General features: G+C 41.3%; 2 protein-coding genes across 14 annotated transcripts in view; one reads left to right on the forward strand and one right to left on the reverse strand.

Moving 5' to 3' along the window:
* The window catches only part of dync2i2 (dynein 2 intermediate chain 2), a 62,826-nt gene extending 43,364 nt beyond the window's left edge, over positions 1 to 19,462 (forward strand). The window contains exons 9-10 of the transcript XR_013499324.1: positions 14,165 to 14,322; positions 16,773 to 19,462. The gene's annotated coding sequence lies outside the window, so the exon portion shown is untranslated. The remainder of the gene's footprint in view (positions 1 to 14,164; positions 14,323 to 16,772) is intronic.
* The window catches only part of sptan1 (spectrin alpha, non-erythrocytic 1), a 99,686-nt gene that overhangs the window by 6,147 nt on the left and 73,310 nt on the right, over positions 1 to 20,229 (reverse strand). For 9 of the 13 annotated variants that reach the window (XM_078226211.1, XM_078226212.1, XM_078226210.1 and 6 more), the window contains 13 exons: positions 19,316 to 19,420; positions 17,822 to 18,030; positions 17,490 to 17,610; positions 16,486 to 16,607; positions 15,323 to 15,455; positions 12,114 to 12,212; positions 8,623 to 8,782; positions 7,353 to 7,429; positions 5,494 to 5,703; positions 4,909 to 5,205; positions 3,895 to 4,007; positions 2,589 to 2,606; positions 1,440 to 1,502 (listed from right to left, as the gene is read on the reverse strand). In XM_078226211.1, coding sequence (XP_078082337.1) covers positions 1,440 to 1,502; positions 2,589 to 2,606; positions 3,895 to 4,007; positions 4,909 to 5,205; positions 5,494 to 5,703; positions 7,353 to 7,429; positions 8,623 to 8,782; positions 12,114 to 12,212; positions 15,323 to 15,455; positions 16,486 to 16,607; positions 17,490 to 17,610; positions 17,822 to 18,030; positions 19,316 to 19,420 — 1,727 coding nt within the window. The remainder of the gene's footprint in view (positions 1 to 1,439; positions 1,503 to 2,588; positions 2,607 to 3,894; positions 4,008 to 4,908; positions 5,206 to 5,493; positions 5,704 to 7,352; positions 7,430 to 8,622; positions 8,783 to 12,113; positions 12,213 to 15,322; positions 15,456 to 16,485; positions 16,608 to 17,489; positions 17,611 to 17,821; positions 18,031 to 19,315; positions 19,421 to 20,229) is intronic. The other 4 variants (XM_078226214.1, XM_078226213.1, XM_078226216.1 and 1 more) reach the window with 2 other exon arrangements.

Consider the following 20,229-nt stretch of genomic DNA (forward strand, 5'->3'; position numbering starts at 1 on the left):
TAAAACTAAAGCGGAATATAAACCTTTCCTCTGAATGCAAAGCTAGGGTGCTCATTTCTTCAATGATGTTATGCTACTTGTTGAAAACCAGTGTGAAGCAACCACAAGGTAATGGAGGCCTGTGTGTTAACAATGCAACTTAAGAGTAACCAACATGGGATGACCATCATATCCATCCAGAATGGAAACACAACCCTCACAAATATAGAGTATCTCAGTGCAATCATCATTCAGGAGCGACATCTTTGGTCAAGTGGCTCTCTGTCTCTCAAGTGTTCGGTTTAGGTAAAGGGATCATTCAAGATGTCCAAGAATCCACATCTACACATTTGGATTGTCAGTTGAAACAATGAACAAATGATGCACCTGATAAGGTTCTGCTAGCGTGGGGATTCATGTTCAGACCGTGTGAATAACCAAATTAAAAATAAAACATTTCAAATAATATTTTTGCAAGCTTCAATTCAAAACCATCTGTAAAGTAAGCCAAACATCTTGAAGCTCAAACTGCGAAGAGGGATGTCGCCATTCCAGATTTAGAACACAATGATCGGAATTAAGCTTTGCATCAGAAGGAAATCAATTCTAGAGAGTGCTGAATTGGTTTCAAATCTCCAGTGAGACTTTTGAAAATCTGCCCTCAGTCTCTAGCAGTGCGTAAACAGTCTGGGATGAACAAACCTCGAATCAAATTAAGTCTCATGGGGCACCTGGGAGGAGAGATGGCTGCTCATACGTATGCCACCTGGGCTCTGGAAATTTTAAGCCATTTACAGAAACCAGAGCTGTTGCTTTCCCCGGACTCTGAAAAAGTGAACCAGGTGAATCAGCAAGGCACAGGTTCAATCCCTGCTGTATGCTGAATTCACCTAAACCATGGCCAGGGAGGCATTAGGAGGTGTCCATAGCCTCAGCATCTTTTATGTTTTGTTAGGGGTGTGGTGTTGTAGATTATCAGCTAGGCTCTCTGCTCCTGCTTTTTAGGGAGCTACTCATTTATGCAAGTTTGGCGAGCACAGAATAGTTCTTGATTACAATGCGTCCAGTGGCTAAAGAACAAGCTGACACACTGGTGGTCATATTGACCAGTTGGCAAGATTTGCAAGTGCCCGGGAAGGCATCAATGTCTTCAAGGGAGGAGTGAGAAGAAAAAACCTCCATGACACAGATTCCAAGTTCAATCATCCCTCATTTCTCTCACTCAGGCAAAACTGAGACCCTTTGCCATCAATTACCACATGCAATATTACACCTACCAAAGTGCTGGGAGGGATAGTATGGCAGCACACCATTTATTTTACACGACAAGCCCTGCCTCTTAAAGAATTCAGTATAAAAGCTGCAAGCTTATGGCAGTGATGTTAGTATCAGGGTCAAGCCCATTCAGACGGCAAGTGCATTATAAACAACAGAAAAACCAGTAGGAAAGAAAGAAAGACCTTCCAGCCAGATCATCCCCAACTTCATACTGATACACATGAATGACACGACGATACGCTATACTAATAGGAAAAAGAGATTGAAAAGGAAAGAAAACAAATATAAAAACGAGCTCAGAACTGAAGACAATGTTAAAATATAACTTCGTGCATTCTCATGCTGTAAAAGCTCGAGTCTTGAACTCCCAACAGTAACACCACATGGTATGTGGAGTCTGCACACCCAAATGTTTTAATGTTCACCTTCGTCCTATCCTACTCACTCATCGCCCTGTCTTAGTTGGCCCAGGCTCCCACTCATTGCTTTGCAACCTGCTGACTAACTCTTGTACAAAGGTGCAAATTTATCTACTACCACTGAACAGTGTGCTTAAGCAGGCACTGCAATGTTAAATCGAGACAACTTGCCACATGAAGTCACGCTTCCAAGGGTTAAGGAGGATTGTGGAAATATTCAAGCAGTAGACTCTAAGCCTCAGCCTTAACCACTCCACCATTAGCATCACCAATTTCTACCCTCCAAATAGGGGCGTGACTAATACCTTGCAAACTTTAGCAGAGTTCCCAAGATAACTCTATTCTCTCGCACAAAGAGAACATTTCTCAGCTAGTCAGGCAGGATTTGTGGAGAGAGAAACAGTTCATCAGGTTGATGATCAGCCCTAAATAAGGGCCATTGACCAGAACTACTAATTCTGTTTCTCCCCAGATGCTGCCTCAACTGCTGAGTATTTCTACTTTTATTCCAAATTTCCAGAATTCACAGTTTGTAGCTTTTGTAACTCCTATTGGACATACATGGTCTATAACAATTATTGCACTCACATCATGATTCCGTAGGGAAATTAGTCTCTGGCAAAATAACCCTTCCCTCCTGATATCTTTTTTAAAATCAGCAATGGTTGTAAATGGTGGGAAAGAGCCAGACATTATAGCTGTTTACTTGCAATCCCACTTTCTTATTTTATTTATTGAAAGTGATTGTTCTATTCATCAACATGCTCTGGACCTGATGGTCAATCAAATTATTGGCCACCCCACGTCCCCACTCCCCACCATTATTCAAGAGAAAGGAAACAAATAAAAGACTGCAGCATGATAGAGGAAGATGAGATCACAGCAAAGTACAAAACGAAAAGCGATATTAACCCATCCAGTAGGTATGTCCTGTAGACAGCATCCAAGCATCAGGCAGCAGGAGAGGAGAGGAGATTCCAGATGGGGCAAGGAGAGGAGAGAACAAAATTCATTAATCGGCATCAAACTATAACTTCATCAAAATGCAATAAACATCAGTAACCATCATTAAAGAAAAAGCTATATTACTGAACCGACTTTAACAAAAACGTTCAGTACTTTAGAAAGTGGTAGCATTTTTTCCATACACAAGCCCATTTGAATATAGAATGCATTATTACCGCTCATGATGTTGAGTTCACCACAACATTCAAGCGGGACTTAAAGAAATGCTGAAAGGGCTGAGGGTTAAGAGCAGGAAAACAGGATAATAGACAGCTCCAACTGGAGCAAGTACAGACACTGGCACTTCACAGGGACAAAACACTATACCACCTCCTGGGTGAAATTACTGGTTCATCATGACCAAAATAAATCACAATCATTTGTAAACAGGAACTTTTAAAGTGAAAAGTTTAAAATAAAAGATCTTATGCTAAGGAATAAATGCATAACCCAGTGTTGAGTTATAGACCAGGAAAGGCTTCCCCTTATCACTACCCTGTTTCATCCCTGACTGAGGTTCACCCAACAGGACTCATCCAAAGCAGTGATGAGTTCCTACAAAGTTTGTTCACCCCAGTAAAGGGCAGAGGGAGTTCAGTCAGAGTTTGTGCTCCTGACTGCAAGCCAGTACTACCTGCTTTAAAGATGCATCAGTGTTGCTGGCAGACAAGGACCGGATTGGACTGCACTACTGTGCCATGGTGTTTAAGAGCTTGCCAACATTCATTGTGCAAGCTCACAAATGAAGGAGTGCCAATAATTGCGGGTCAGATACATTGGCTCCTCAAGCCCAATCGCCATTCAATTAATTCAAGGCTGATTTGTACCACAATTCCATCGACCCACCTTGGTTATGTAACCCTTACTTTGCTTGCCCAAGAAGTACCCATCAGTCTCAATTTACTATTGACACCCAGCCTCAGCAGCTTTGTGGGGAACAGCTTTTTGATATCACCCCTGAATGGTCTCATTCTAATTTTAAGGTTATGCTGCCTAGTTCTGGGCTCCCCTCCCCAGAGGAAATAGTATCTCTTTTATATGCTAGGTAATACAAGCCTAGTCTATGCGACCTGTCCTCAAAATTTATCCTTTTGAGTTCTGGTATCATTTGAAGAAACATAGGCTCACTACAAAATACAAAAGGTAATCCACTGTCTTGAACAATTACTTTATCCCTCGGGATTTTATACACTATACTGGAGGGATGCATCACCTAGTTTCCTGCAGCCACTGGTGGAAGGCGTTTGCATGTTGCGCAAATTCCTGACGTAATTTATCATTCTCTTCCTGGCGTCTCTGTTCCTTCTGCAATTCCAGCTCACGTTCCTGTCAAATGACCAATAAAATTGCTTTAGTGCTGTAGCAGAGAAAACCAAGCAGTGCACAGGATCCAAGGATTTAACATTCACCAACAAATACAAAGCTCTGATCAGAATCATACTGCACTAAAGACAAATGAATGAATGGCCACAGCACAGACTGGTGAATCCAATCTGGGTCGTGCAAAAGACATTAGACAGGACAAGTATTTAATTGGAAGCAACCAGGACTGATTAGAGAGCTAACAAAGGTTCAGTAAAAGCTGGTAGCATTTGACCCAATTTACTGGGGGTTACAGGTCGGATGGATAGGGTGAAGTTTATAAAGATTCTAAACGATAATTTGAATGTGACCATTAGAATGGTCCAGCTGACCCTATAATGCACTATAAACATCCTTAAAACAGGAGTACTTCTAAAATTGTACAACAGCAAATGTAACAGCAGAATTGTTCACAGTTGTTTCTTTGACATCCTGATAAATAGTGGGTTGTTAAAAATAATCAGCGGGAATTTTAATATCTGGAAGCCTATTTATAAATGGATAGCCCTGTATTGTGGGACGACTGTGCTGTGAAACAGCTCAGATTTGGTAACTACTAAACGCATACAAATGAGCACTGGTCTACCATCATTCCACTTTGCTGAGGCCACAAAAGAATCTCAACACCATCCCAAACGGGGACAAGTATCAAACCAGCCACATTCCAGGCCTCTCCTACAGCTGCTGAGGTAAATTAGCCAAACATACAAATTAGGAGCAAGAACAGGCCATTCAGCCCATAAAGGATCAGAATGAGTCTTCTCAGCTGAGAAAGGTCCAGAGCGTGTTCGGAATCAATAAACGAAGGTAAAGCGGTGTCTCATGTAACCACTCACTCGCTTATATCCTATGGAGCAGGTCTTACCTTTATGATTTTCTGTAAGTTTCTCCAAGTTTCCTCCAGGGCTTCCATGGTGAACCAGGTGTAGGGGTTAGAGAACATCCGATAACTCTTGATCTGGTGATCAAGCTCAGCCAGCTGGCTAAAGTCAGTCTGAGCCGAGCTCAATGATGAACGGAAAGCCTCATGAGCCTCACGCAGGGCCTTGATCTCCTCCAGAGAGTTGCAACGCACGGGGTCTGTGAGATCTTCCTCTGCATTCTCAAACCAACTGTTAAAGGCTGAAGCTTTCTTAGCAAAGGTCAAGAAAAGATCTTCAAGCTGTGGGAAAGAACAAAGTAGAAACAGCAGTAAGTAAGGCATGGCCAACACATATTGCACTTGAGATGACGATGCTGGGCCACCTTCTTGAAGCACTGCAGTCCATATGCTGTAGGGGGGCGCAGTTCCAGAATGTGGACCCTGTGAAGATGGTGTATGTGGGTTTGGGAGGTGCGTGCGTGCATGCATGCACATGCCACACATACCCTTCTGATTTCATAGTAGTATAAATTCACAACAATGGACCGGATGCTTAACAAGATGGAATTTCATTTTAGATACGCTTACTTTTCTGAAATGTTCCTGCGCTTCGAGCAATTTCTTCTTCCTTTCACCAGAATTGGTCAAAAGCTGATTCCACCTTTTCATCAATGAAGCATGACGGGCTTCAATAGCTTTGGACTGAATGTGTTTCGCTGCCAATAACTGGTCCTTCAATGCTGTAATATTAGTGATCCCCTCCTGTTGGAAAGCTTGCAGTCCAGCATCAAACGTTTCCTAAGACGACAAAATAAAATTTTATTTCTACTGTTTGCTAATGCATTTAAGGTAATAGTTTAACCCCTGTGCAAACTGTGTTACCAACATCTATGGGAGAAACTAATCAACTCATCTAGTGTCAAGAGTCTAGTTTAACAGAATAATGGCATCAGCCAAGGCTCTCAGTTTTGAGTCAGTGATTATGGTTCAAGTCCCACTCTAGACAGTTGAACACAAAATCCAAGCTGACACTCAGTTCAGTGCTGAGGGAGTTACTGCACTGTTAAGAGATGTCAGGCAGGATTTTATGACCTCGCTTGGGCAAGGCTCATAAAATCCCACCCGAGGCCAATAGAGAATTCTGTTCTGCAATTCAGGGGCGGGCGAGGTGGTAAAATTCCCGCCTTCATCTTTCAGGAGAGAAGTTAAATCAAGGCTCCATCTATCTTTTCAGGGGCACCAATAGATCCTCTGACATTACTGGAAGAAGGGCAGGGAAGTTCTGGACTCCTAGCCAACTATCATCAATGAGAACAGATTGTTTAGACATTTATCTCTTTGGTGTATGAGGATCTTGCTGTGTGACTGCCAAGTTTAAGTTACAACAATGATTACACTTCAATGGTGCTTCATTGGCTGTGAAAAGCTTTGGATAATTGTGAATGGTGCTATATAAATGTTGTTTTTTATAAAAACATTATATACATATGCTTGCTTGTATATCCTCCTACATCGTGTTTCATCTTTCTATCCATTATTCAATGGAGCATTACAAGATGGCTCTGAATTTTTGACATCCTTGTTACAATTTGAAAGCACGGTTTCAGTTTTTAATAAATCACACTAATTATTTACATCAATACAGGAATCCACACATGAACAGCAGGTAGCTGTGCATGTCGTATTACTTTGAATGTGTTAACCAATTTGGAGTGGATTACAAATTTGATGGCGAATATTGAATTATCACCCAATTAGCACATATTCCTTTGGTAATGTGTGGTTAGTAGCATCCCAATTAATTAAAAATAAGGAAATATACTAGCCCATTTTATTGTGATTTTCCACATGCAAGTACGGAGTTTAGTCATAAAGACTTGAGGTGAATTTGCATACAATTTTAACCCAGTGCCAAGCAGTTTGTAAATACTTAGATTGGGCCCAGGCTCCAAATTCAGACTCTACTTAAAGAATTTTTGTCAGAGTACACCTTGCGCACAATGCCCATTTCAGGACAAGGCGACACAGAAATGTTCAAGTGGCAGAGGTATACAGAGAATCAGAGAGGTGCACAGCACAACAGGAGGCCATCTGGCCCCATTGTGCCTGTTCTGGCTCTTTGTCCAACTAATCCCACCTCCAAATATTCTCCATTCAAGAACCTAATTAATTGCCTTTTAAAATTTATGTCTTACAGGCCAGATACCGGATCTCTTGTTAAGAGGTCAGAGTTGAGGAAAAAGCTTTTCAACTTGCAATAGAAATATCTGAAAGATAATCTTGTCGCGAGATATAAAATTGTAATAAGTATAGAAAGACTTTCCTCCCTTCAAAAGCCCCCCTCTGTTGTGATTGTAATTTAAAGTTCACAAAGTTCTGTAACTGGTTGTAACAAATCGTCATAATGAATCAGATTGAAAATAAATTTAATGCAGGAAGCTGGTTACCTGCTTCGTGAGCAACGTTTGTACAGAGGAGAGATCACGCCCATAATCATCTGTCTTCAGACTGTTCTCTTTCTCACCTAAGGGAGAGAGAAACTGAAAATCACATTTGTGACTGAAGACCTGTAAACCAATTCTCAATGTCAAGAACTCAGAGCAGTGGTGGGAAACCTGTGGCCCGGGGGGACCACACGTGGCCCATCTGGGTTCTCAGTGTGATCCGCGAGACATTTTGTTGATTGCTGTCTGTGCGCAGGGTTGCTGATTTCCATCTGTGTAGTTTTTTCCTACTAGTATGACTGAAGTGATACCCATGTAAAATAAGGGCAAGTGAAGGGAGTTGCGTGCTGATTGCACACAGCTGTATGCTCCCTCTGTATCCAAAGCGCAAATATTTATTTTATTTTTAGCATTTGAAGATGATGACAGTTTGAATAATATATAAATTATTACACATTTTCAGAAATAGTCACAAAACATTTGGTGCGTGTTAAGTATATTTAATCTTATTCATGGGGTCATGGTCAGTGAACAAGCCCATTTCAATCTTGCTGAGATGAAGGGCCACTCATGCAACGACTCACTCACCTCGGTTGCCTATCGAGCATTCCAAATTTTTGTCACTCCAACATTGGTGACCATACCTTTGGCTACGTAGCTATGTTGTAGCTTTTTGTCTTGTACTCATCAGGACAATTCCAAGTTGTAAAGGGAACGGTTTATGCTGCATCAGAAGATTACTAATTGTTGGCAAGTGGACTCCGATTGGTAGGTAAAGGCGTTGCCATGGAGAATGCACCAGTTAGCTGATAAGATGACAGTTAAATACAAAGCTACATTTAAATTCAAAACCAGACAGGTTGACTTTGAATGGTCAAGGCACTGCCCTGGGGAATGAACAAAGGAATGGCTGTCACTATTTTGAGTCAACCTGTCTGGTGTGAATTTAAACAAAGCTTGGCATTTAACGGTCTGTGATTATTCTTCATGACAATAACATCTACCAGAGTCCATTTACCAACTAATCAATACTCTCTCCTCATGCAGTATACATTGTTGTTCCTCTTACAATTTGGTATTCTTACGAATTGTCCTGATGAGTGCAAGATGAAAAGCTTCAACAGCATGTGTCCTTTTTCAGCAACACTCAAGTTCTGTACTACCAAACAACAATTTATGTATAGCATTGAACATTTGGTTTAATTAATCAAGAGCTCAGCCTCAATAGCTAGTTTTTGACAATCTACGAACTCAGAATGACTCGGACACATACCAATCCATGACTCAACTACATCTGCCTTCCAGTTAAACTGCAAGAATGCAGAGTTCTCATCCAGCTTCGCCTTCCTCTGAGCAGCCGCCTTCTCCAACTCTGTCACTTTCGCTCGCAATCCCTTCATCTTTGCAGTAATATTCTCCACATAATGATTGTTCTGTAGGTAATATTGAACAGCATAGATTATAGCTTTGCAGTAATACACTAACGCACAAGGTTTACAAGCTCGAATGTTAACTATTTTCAGGAATGGTGACAATTCAAACATGTTGATAAATGCTTTCTAATCTGTGCCTTGTTAGTACTTATTGAAAAAAAAAAGGGAAGCATAGAAGGGTTTGGAAATCATGGTCATAGTTTGAAGAGCATCTATATCAATCTTGGAACCTAGTATTTAATGCAGCAATGTTGGCGGGGGGGGGGGGGGGGGGGTGGAAAGAGAGAGAATTCAAAAAAAAGGGGGAAACATCTTTTGTATTGCAAGCAATTAGTGATAGAGTCAGAGGTTTACTGTACACAGCATTCCAAGTGTGGCCTTACCAATGTCTTGTACAACTTCAACAAGACATCCCAACTACTGTATTCAATGTTCTGACCTATGAAAACCAAGCATGCCGAATGCCTTTTTCACCACTCTGTCCACCTGTGACTCCACTTTCAAGGAGCAATGAATCTGTATCCCTCAATCTCTGTTTTATAACTCTCCACAACACCCTATCATTAACTGAGTAATTCCTGCCCTGGTTCGATCTACCAAAATGCATCACCTCGTATTTATCCAAATTAAACTCCATCTGCCATTTATCAGCCCACTGGCCCAACTGATCAAGATTGATTGATCCCACTGCAATCCTAGATAATCTTCTTCACGGTCCACTATGCCACCAATCTTGGTATCATCTGCAAACTTACTAACTATGCCTCCTAAATTCTCATCCAAATCTTCAGTATAAATGACAAATAACAGTGGACCCAGCACCGATCCCTGAGGCGCACTGCTGGTCACAGGCCTCCAGTTTGAAAAACAACCTTCTCCAACCATCCTCTGTCTTCTGTCATCAACACCAGGTTAAAGTCCAACAGGTTTATTTGGTAGCACAAGCTTTTGGAGTGTCGCTCCTTCTTAAGGTAAGTGAGAGAGTCCGAAAGCTTGTGCTACCAAATAAACCTGTTGGACTTTAACCTGGTATTGTGAGACTTCTTACTGTGCTTACCCCAGTCCAATACTGGCATCTCCACATTCTGTCATCAAGCCAATTTTGTATCCAATTGGCTATTCACCCTGGATCCCGTGAGATTTAACCTTACGCAACAACCTACCATGCGGTACCTTGTCAAAGGCCTTGCTAAAGTCCATGTATGCATCATCAACTGCACTGCCCTCATCTATCTTCTTGGTTACCCCTGCAAAAGAACTCAATCAAATTTGAGTGACATTATTTTCCACTCAAAGCCATGCCGACTATCCTTAATCAGTCCTTGTCTTTCTAAATGTCTGTAGATCCTGTCTCTCAGAATACCTTCTATCAACCTACCCACTACAGATGTTAGGCTCACTGGGTTGTAGTTCCCAGGGTTTTCCCTGCAGCCCTTCTTAAACAAAGGTACAACATTTACCACCCTCCAATCTTCAGACACCTCACCTGTGGGCTGTTGATGATTCAGATATCTCTGCTAGGGGATCCGCAATTTCCTTCCTAGCCTCCCACAATGCCCTGGGACACATTTCATCAGGTCCCAGGGATTTATCTACCTTGATGCACTTTAAGACTTCCAGCACCTCCTTCTCTAATATATACACTCAAGACATCATTATTTATTTCCCAAAGTTCCCTAACATCTGCCGTAATGCAAAAACTACGTTGTTGCATGCCTTGATGAATAAACTGAGCCATTCAGTAATGCATTAAGTGCTAAACCCCTCAGACTTAAAGTCCAAAGTTCAGTCCATGGTCTGCGATTTTAGACTAGAGTTAATTACAATTAGTACTATGATTAACCTCATGCCTCTGGCATATCATGGGTTAAGGTGCTCAGGGTTCCCATTCCTGACTGTCATTCAGTAGCCAATGCCGGCAGGCTGTGCAAGTGCTGAGAGAGGACACAATACAGCTCGGTTATCTCTAGAACTGTTACCTGCCAACATGCCCAGTCAAGTCTTGTGCGCAAGTCTTGGAGGGCTTCTTGAAACAGTATGTAGATAGTTCAACTAGGGAAGGGGCCATACTGGACCTGGTATTGGGGAATGAACCCGGCCAGGTGGTGGATGTTTCAGTTTCAAGTCTTAAAAGGTACAGACAATGTGAGTGGAGAGAGGGTTAAGTATAGGTTAAAGAGATGTGTATTGTCTCCAGCCAGGACAGTTAGTGAGATTTTGCAAGCCCAGGCAAGTCGTGGGGGTTACAGATAGTGTGACATGAACCCAAGATCCTGGTTGAGGCAGTCCTCATGTGTTCCACAATTGCACAGGCAGTACTTACTTTCTGCTACATCCTTTGCCTGAACAGTAAAATGAGTGCGCCACAATAGCTATTTCAGGATGGAGGGCTACGCGGCTGATCCTGCTCTTGCCCAGTGTATACACACATTTCCAAAAGGAATCAATGTTAGCTACAAACAGGAACCCCTTAAAGTTTTCCCTTCTCTCCCCAAAACTGCCTCAAAATTATTTTTTTTTAATGTGTTACTAGGATGTGGATGATACTGCTAAGACCACAGTTATTCACCGAGTCTTTGTTGTCCTAAAATGGCAGAAAGTTTATTTTTGAATTACTGCTGCACTCGTGGTTTTTCCCCATTACAGTAGTAGGTAGGTTTATTACTACAACTCTGCCCAAAAGTAGCAATCTCAGCATGAACTGAAAATTGAACCCAAGACATTCTTAACCCTGATGGCTTACTGAAAAAGTTCAGCAAATAACTGGAGAAGCACCCCAAAAGATTTACTTTTGGAAACCGGAATTTTAGAACCTTTTCTCAAATGTTAATAAGTTTAAAAATAGTTAACTGTATTTTGCTTGTATTTCAAAGTAGTCTGATGACCTGTTATTTTTCCAGTAACATTCAGCAAAATGTTTTGAACGATTATAACAGGATGCCTTGTGCTGTTGTAGCAAAGGTACTCGCTTCACATTCTGAGGTTAGGTTTGAGTCAGAACACTACTGAACTCTCAGATCAGTCAATCATACTCAACAGTTTAGTCACTTCTTGACTAAGCTGCAACATTAATATCTTGCACAGGCATCACACCTTTAATTAACTAAACGGTGGTGGGAATCGGGGGTTGGAAAGAGGAAATCTCAACATGGACCCTTTCAGCAAAGAAAATCTGGTTTCGCCTAATCTTTGGGCAGATAGAGGAAAACCTTGCGAGAGAAATGGTTAGAAATTCCAAAAATGCTTCGTTAACAGCACCTACAGCACTCTAGGCAATAACCGAAAATAACAGCATAAACACACAAACCAGTATTTTAAAAAAAACTCTCACCTTCTTTATCAGTTCCTCTCCATTAGCACAAACATCATGCACTCGATCGCGGTGAACTGTGAAATCAGTTTCAAATGCTTCATGTTTTTTCAGCAATCCCTGCAGAAAGTAAAGAGAAATGAGACTTTATTTCAGTTGATTTCAAAGACAAACATTATGGTCACGTAGGTCGCCTTCTTAACAACCCTATCAACCTGGGTTGCCAACTTTTCAGGGATCTATGCACATGGACACCCAGATCCCTCTGGTCATCCACACTACCAAGTATCTTACCATTAGCCCAGTACTCTGTATTCCTGTTACTCCTTCCAAAGTGAATCACCTCACACTTTTCCGCATTAAACTCCATTTGCCACCTCTCAGCCCAGCTCTGCAGCTTATCTATGTCCCTCTGTAACCTGCCACTTCCCTCCGCACTGTCTACAACTCCACTGACTTTAGTGTCATCCGCAAATTTACTAATCCATCCTTCCACGCCCTCATCCAGGTCATTAATAAAAATGACAAACAGCAGTGGCCCCAAAACAGATCCTTGCGGTACACCACTCATATAAAATACATGTTTAACCCCCCCCACCACCACCCATCTGTCTCCGGTCTCTTGTTAAGGTTGCTACATCTTGTTGCAATCCCTCCCAGCCACACTATCACATCCAGCACCTTTTCCCTTTCTTTAGTTCTGATGAACAATAAAATGGACTCAAAACGTCAACTCTGTTTCCTCTCCCCACAGACTATGACCGTTGTTTTTCTTTGGTCAAGGTTACTTCTAATTTTCCAAAACCTCTGGTTTATCACTAATCTTTGCCACATTGTGTATTTCTTTCAGTTTTAGTCTCACCTTTAACTTCCTTGGTTAACCATGGTTGATTTATCCCCTTCCTAGCATCCTTCTTCCTCACTGGGATATATCATTGTTGGGAGTCATGAACTATTTTCATAAATGCCTGACATTGCTGATCAACCATCTTTTCTGCCAACCTCATTTCCCAATCCACTCCAGCCAACTCTGCCCCCATTCCTTTGTAATTACCCTGATTTAAGTTTAGCACAGTTGTTTCTGACCCAAGTTTCTCAAACTGAACCCACAACATGTTTTCTAAGAAATTGTTCCGAATACTCTTACGAATTTCTTCCTCATAGCTACCTCTGCCAAATTTGACTTCCCCAATCCACTTGAAGATTAAAGTCAACCTTGATTAATGTGCTGCCTTTTTTACATGCCCTTGTTATCTCCTGATTTATTCTCCATCCCAGAGTGTAGCTACTGTTAGGAAGCCTACAGACTAGTCTCACCAGTGTCGTCCTCCCCTGGTTATTCCTCACCTGCACTCATATGGCTTCTACATCTTCCAATCAGAGGTCATTTCTTGCTTTCGCACTTATTCCATCTCGTACTAACAAAGCTGCCCCACTACCCTTTCCTTCCTGTCCTTATGTTAAGTCACACACCCCTGAATATTTAGTTCCCAGCTTTGATCTCCTTGCAAACACGTCTCTGTAATAGTTAGAAGATCATTTCCATTAACTTCATTTTGTGCCATTAATTCATTTATTTTGTGCCGAATACCATGTGCATTTAAGAGCCATTAATCTTGCCTCATTTTTCCCCCTTTGACTTTATTTAGCTGCCTTGCATAACCGAAACCCACTTCTCCCAGATGCTGCCAGACCTGTTGAGTTTTTCCAGCATTCTCTGTTCTCGTTTCAGATTCCAGAATCTGCAGTATATTGCTTCTCAAAATGTGTGTTTGCTAACTTGGCTCATCTGGAAGAATTCCCACCCACAATTCAGAAAATTTGTGTTACAGTCCCATCCAGAGAATAAAATCGAAGCTGACACTTTGGGGTGGAGCACTGAGGTAATGCCGGTGTTGGAGATCCTTCATCGGGTTAAATAGGAGAGCCTCTGTTCTAGTGAATGATAAAGATCTTATACCATTATTCATATTTACCTACAACAATGACTTCCAAAAGTGATTCATTGTACACAAAGTGCTTAAGGATGTTTGGGGAAAGTGATCAGAGTGCATGACTGCCTTTCTTCACAGCCAAAGAATGATGCCTGGCAGCAAGAAACAAGTAGAAACTATGGCAGAACACTCCCAGATGATCCATCACATTGGTGTTCCAACACACTGTGCCAGAAGCAAAGCCAGCATAAATTCCTGCTATCAGTCGTGCTGACAGGGAGAGATGGTGGAAAAAGGTAGGAACATTCCTATGCTCTGCTCCACTGCCCACTTTCTTACCTACAAATGGAAAATTGAAATATGAAGCCAAGGATGCATCATTGGCTAATCTCTAGCGTGTTGAAGTAATCAATGTAACAATATCTTCTGGGAATCCTCAAGTGGTAGATATATTACTTACTCGCACATGCTTAGGATTGTTGGCATACTAAAGCCATCAGTTAACCAATGAGGCTTCATAGCCACTGACTATAATATTGGACTACTCTAATGCTGCCAGAACACTGCATACATGCAGTTCAGAGAAGGTTTACCAGACTAATACCTGGAATGGGTGGGTTGTCTTATAAAAGGAAAGGATGGACATGTTTAGAAGAGTAAAAGGCAACTAGATTGAAACATAGAAGAATCCTGAGGGGTATTGACAGGGTGAATGTGGAAAGGATGTTTCCTCTTTTGGTAGAATCTGGAACTTGGGGAATCACGGTTTAAAAATAAGGGGTTGCCCATTTAAAATGGAGGTGAGGTGAAATCTTTTCTCCAAGATTGTCATGGGTCTTTGAAACTCTTCCAGAAAAGGCAGTGGAAGCAGAGTTTTGAATATTCTTAAAGGCAAAGATGGATAGATTCTTGGTAAGCAAGGGATGAAAGGTTATCAGAGTGGGTGGGATGCAGATTTGGGGTTACTATCAGATCAGCCATGATCTTATTAAATGGCAAAGCAGGCTGAATGGCCTGCTCCTTGTTCATATGCATGTCAAATGAAGCCAGCAGCAGGTAAGCTTTCCAGATTCAGCATCTGGGTTGCCTCCCAGAAACAATAGTTCTTCCTAAACCTTTCCAGATTTGCTAAAGATGTTTATCTTGCGTGTCACCAGCAAGTGCATTGGAATTGGCATCACTGACATGAAAGTAGCTAAGCTTAAAATCGAAATTACGTGTTCAATGGCAGGGGGGAAATGATGCGCTGTTTGCCACGTTGCCCATCACCATCTTTTATAAATCAATGACGCTGACCTGCACTGCAGCAAGTGTGTCTCCATAATCCTCACTCGCCACCAGATTCAGTTTCTCATTGATCCAGGCCTCCTCTTCCTCAATGTTTGCCACAAACTGCTGGTACTCCAAGGATTCCTCCAAACGTTGTCCTCTGCAACATAACACGCATAATATAAATAAATATACCTAGTAATTTTTACAGAGCAAGATACCCAGTCCCACACAGACACACTGTGCTCTGAATCAATAGCATTTAAACAGGTGATCTGGTCATTATCATACTGTTGTTTTTACTGAGTTTGCTCAGCACAAATTGGGTGCCGAGTTTCCTACCATATAACAGTGACTACACTTCATTGGCTGTAAAGCACTTGGAAAAACCGGAGGTTGTGAAGAGTTCTGCAGAAATGCAAGTTCTTTAAATCTTTCAGAGGGAAGCCATGTACAAAAGGAAAGCCGAGTGAAGAATTGGGAGTTGTATTCTAGACCCTGCAGTAGTTAGAAATCATCCCAGGACAGAATCTGGTTGGGGTGTTGGAGCTGGTTTTGAGGGGGGCAGGGGGTTTGCCCGAGTGATCTGAATCGATTTGCAGTACTTTAAATGGGTGCCCAGAGAGGCTGTTTAAATATGCATATTGGAGTCCGATGTCTGTCAAAGAGAAATGGATGGAGTATGTAGTGTGCATCAGTTCCCTTTTCCCAGCACTAAAGAAACCTAACTTGCAGTCCTTAAAAAGGAGCTACTAATTTTGCAGAGTGGTTTTTGTGCTTCAAAGTTCTACTATCTGATTAAAGATGAATCTTATACATTTACTAATTTTCTGCTTTTCTCTTAAAGATTACAAGTCACTGAGTTAATTCTTATTCTGTTTGGATTATCTAACTGGCTGTTTCTTCACTAATCCTATTAAAACACATACTCATCTTTCATTTCAATTCTAATTTCCTACTTCATAATAATTAAGTGTCTGCATTGCACTTTGAGGGGTCCCAAAGTTGAGAGGTATTCTATAAATATAACTTCTCCTTTTCTGATGAAGGATCTGGCCTGAAATGATGATCTGTTAATTCCTCCCACGGATGTTGACCCATCTGCTGTGTAATTGTAGCATTTGAGGTATTCAGCATTTTACGCCCGCAGTAATAATATTACAAAGCCCTGTTAGACAAGCGGGACTGACCGAGCAGCAGCAAGTTCCTTCAGCTCTTTCCAGTGCGCCACAAACTGGGACAGTCGCTGCTGAATTTCTTCCTTACCAATGGTGTTATCATCAGACAGCTTCTTTCCGGTCTCGAGTACAGACTGTTGTAAAAATAAAACAAATCATGAGCACCTCCAGTAAACAATGAGAAACTAGCTCTAACCAGGGATGAACTAAGGTCCGGATTGCCTATCTGTTCCAAGTTTTGACTGCCTACTTTATACACAGCTTATTTAACTGTTTGCACTTTTTTTCCCGGTGTACAGAATTTAACAAAGAGCAAAATGTTAGAGGGATTCTCCCACAACATCCTCAAAAGAATAAAAAGACCACTGAATCCTACTTTGGAACACATGGCTTCAAACGGATCTACTGTGAACTTAACTGCGACAGCATCAATCCAGTTTTGTTGCAGGTATGGACTACAGCACCAGGCTGGTACATGGGCTGGCCAGTAAACATGACACGATTTTGTCTGTCTGCTTAATGTTACCTCAGGAATGTATTTAAATTTATAATTTATGAAAATACACTTTGTAAATGCCTGCTTTGACATGTATCCTGGGCCTATATGCTTTTGAAGGTTCTGCCACATAAAAATAGGGGGCCTGTCAATGATTTGTAAGAAACGGTTTTACTTTTAGATCTCTGTTTTACCATCACAGCGAGATCCGAACTTTGACATGTAAAAAGATTCATCACCCTTAATCCTTGCTAGAATCAAAACCTGACTGCAGATGCGGCCTAGTTTCCCACATTCTATCTCAGACAATGGGCCAATGCGATTCCCTGTGTAAGAGACCGAGGATAGCCTGTCTACACTGTTTAGGTGAAAAATTGGATAAATGGCCATTACTGATGTGTATCCAGCCCCCATCAACTTGTGGCTTGGTACAGTGGACATGCTACATCACTATTACCAAACCAAGGCCTTTTGGATAAAATGTTTGGAGAGATGTGCAAAGATATCAGGCATCTCAAACCTGGATAGCTGGGTCATGTGCAGCCAGCTCTGCTTCCAGACGCTTGTGTTTCTTCCTCAAGTTCTGTACTCCAGTCAAATCCCGACCATAATCTTCAGAACTCACAAGCAATTTTTTCTCTCTGTTCAAATAAGAAGGACATCATTCCCACATCAGCTTTACATAATATTGGATCTCACTGGATGTCAACTAACAAGTATAGGATTCCAGATTCAACTCCCAATTTGATTAATACCAGGTTCGCACCAACGCATTCCATTAATACCGACTTATTACAATCCTGCAACTTTTATCAGCCAGCTTTTCCAAATCATTTGTTCCTCCCAACTCACTTGATCCAGGATTCTTCATCATCCAAATCACGGAAGAATTGGTGAAGTCTGTGAGATTCATTCAGTTTAGCACGGCGAGAGGTAGCCATGTCTTTAATTTTCTGAAACCGGCCATTCACTGCATTACGCTTGTCCTTCACCTGGGTGGTATCAAAGGCATCGCTGGACATAAGACTATCAGCCTGGCCATTCAAGTCTTTCAGACGGTCCTGAAAAAGAGTCGATTAATGAACCAATTTAGAAAAGCATTTCTATAACAAATAAAGGTCAGAATGAGAGCTGTACTTGTGCTTGCCTCAATTAGGTCTTTACTAAAGGCAGTATGTGCGCGCTCATTTGGGTACACTTTTAATGAAAAGTTCATAATGAAAAATGCTAATGGCCTTTAAGCTCTGGTTATAACTCATCACAAATGTTATATTGGCCTTGGAGGCCAATTCGTCAGAATGTTAGAACTGAAATGTCTAAATTAGGAAGACAGGTTGCACAGGCTGAGCCTGTATTCATTTGAGTATAGAAAATTTAGGGGTGACCCAATTGTGGTCTTCATGATTAAGAGAGTCAACAAAGAAAATGTTTCCTTCAGTGGGGATGGGGAAAACAGAACAAGGGGACAATATTAGAGCTAGGCCATTCAAGGACGATGACAGGAAGCATTTCTTCAGAGGCTAATGGAAATCTGGAATTCTTTTACTCACAAAAAGCTGTTGAGGGTCAATGGTTAATTTCAAACCGGAGATGGATAGATTTTTGTTAGTCAAGGGCATTAAGAGGTTGAAGAACCAAGGTGGTTAGTGGAGTTAAGATTCAGATCAGGCATGATTTAACTGAATAGCAGAACAAGTTTGATGGGCTGAATGGCCTCCTCCTGTTCCCATGGAACACAGCATTTCACACCTATCTTTTAGAAACGTCACACCCAGAATCTCTCCAAGAAGCATTCCATTTGGATGCGAGTGATGAGATTTCCCGTGCTTTACAAGTCTGCTGTTTGAATCCAGACCTCAAAAGATCCAAGTCTTGTACATTTCATCACCTCTTTCCAATCTATTTTGTGAGAACAGTAACAAGCAATGTACTCTAAGTCTGAATGGCACTGCTTTTAAGAGGAGGGCATTTTTGCAGTGCTGTGGTGATTAAAAACAATGGGGTAGGATTGATTAGATAGCACTTTAAAAGAACCAGCATGAGCACACTGGGCTGAATGGTTTCCTTTGCTTTATAGTTTTGTGAATTGCAAGCAAATCAATGATTAGATTATTTTATCATTTTTAAAAATTTATGCATGATTACAATATAAAACATGCACTGCTGTAACAAGCTTTTCCATCCATTGCGGGAAGTGAGACACAAAGGTATACTGACATAATCCCCAAAGGCCAAAAGCCCAAGTGATCTATGAACAGTTTAATTGCTGTGGCTCTTCTCTCCATCGCAACACACCTGCTTCTCTCATCTATAATTAGAGCCTTATGACAAACCCTTCATCATTACCTCATGAGCATTAATATCTGCTTCAAGAAGTTGATGTTTCTTCAGTAGGTTATTCACAGATGCCAGGTCCTTGCCATAGTCCTCAGAGGCCAGTAGAGCTTCCACCTTACAAAGAAATCAGAATCTGACTTAGTGCCAACAACTTTCAAAAAAGAAAATAAAAATACAAGATGACAGGTACAAGGCTATTACTGACAAGTTCTGACAGAACAGATGCTTACTTAAGGTACTGCAAATGTTAAACAAAGATAAACAATTGGGATCACAAGAATTAAGTAGGAATATACTTCCTGCACATGCGCGTAAAGCATTCCTTTGACAACTAACAAAATTTAGCAACAAAACTCAATTGTATAACGAGAATGAAATGATTGGCTTTTTTTTTGTCTTGTATATTGCAATTTTAAATCAAAGTGAATGACATATTCAGTGAGGCTGCACTCAAAGTAGCTGCCAACTTGACTCGAACACGAGTTGCAGACAGTGCTACATTTTACACTGCAATTCTCCAGTACAGGGTTGATTAGCTTTCCCTTCTCTACATTCCACTGTTCCAAGGACTCACAATAACTTTATACAACGTTGCTATGCAAAATATAGAAACTTTCAACTGTGCAATGTATATGTTGCAATAGTATGAGCATTGCAAGTGGATTTTTACTTGGTCCACATCATGAATAGTTATGTTTTTTTTTTAATATTTAAAAGGGGTAGGAGAAACTTGAACTGAGATTCAGAACACTCGCTTCTGCCTCATTTCATCAATCACCTTCACTCCCTCGTAAGGTCAGGAGTGAGGACGCTCACACAATGTTCAGCACCATTTGCGACGACTCAGATACTGAAGCGTCCACATGCAGCAAGACCTGGACAATATTCAGGCTTGGGCTGGTAGGTGGCAAGTAACATTCACA

This window comes from Mustelus asterias, chromosome 13 (assembly GCF_964213995.1).
Source record: "Mustelus asterias chromosome 13, sMusAst1.hap1.1, whole genome shotgun sequence".
Lineage (NCBI taxonomy): Eukaryota > Metazoa > Chordata > Chondrichthyes > Carcharhiniformes > Triakidae > Mustelus > Mustelus asterias.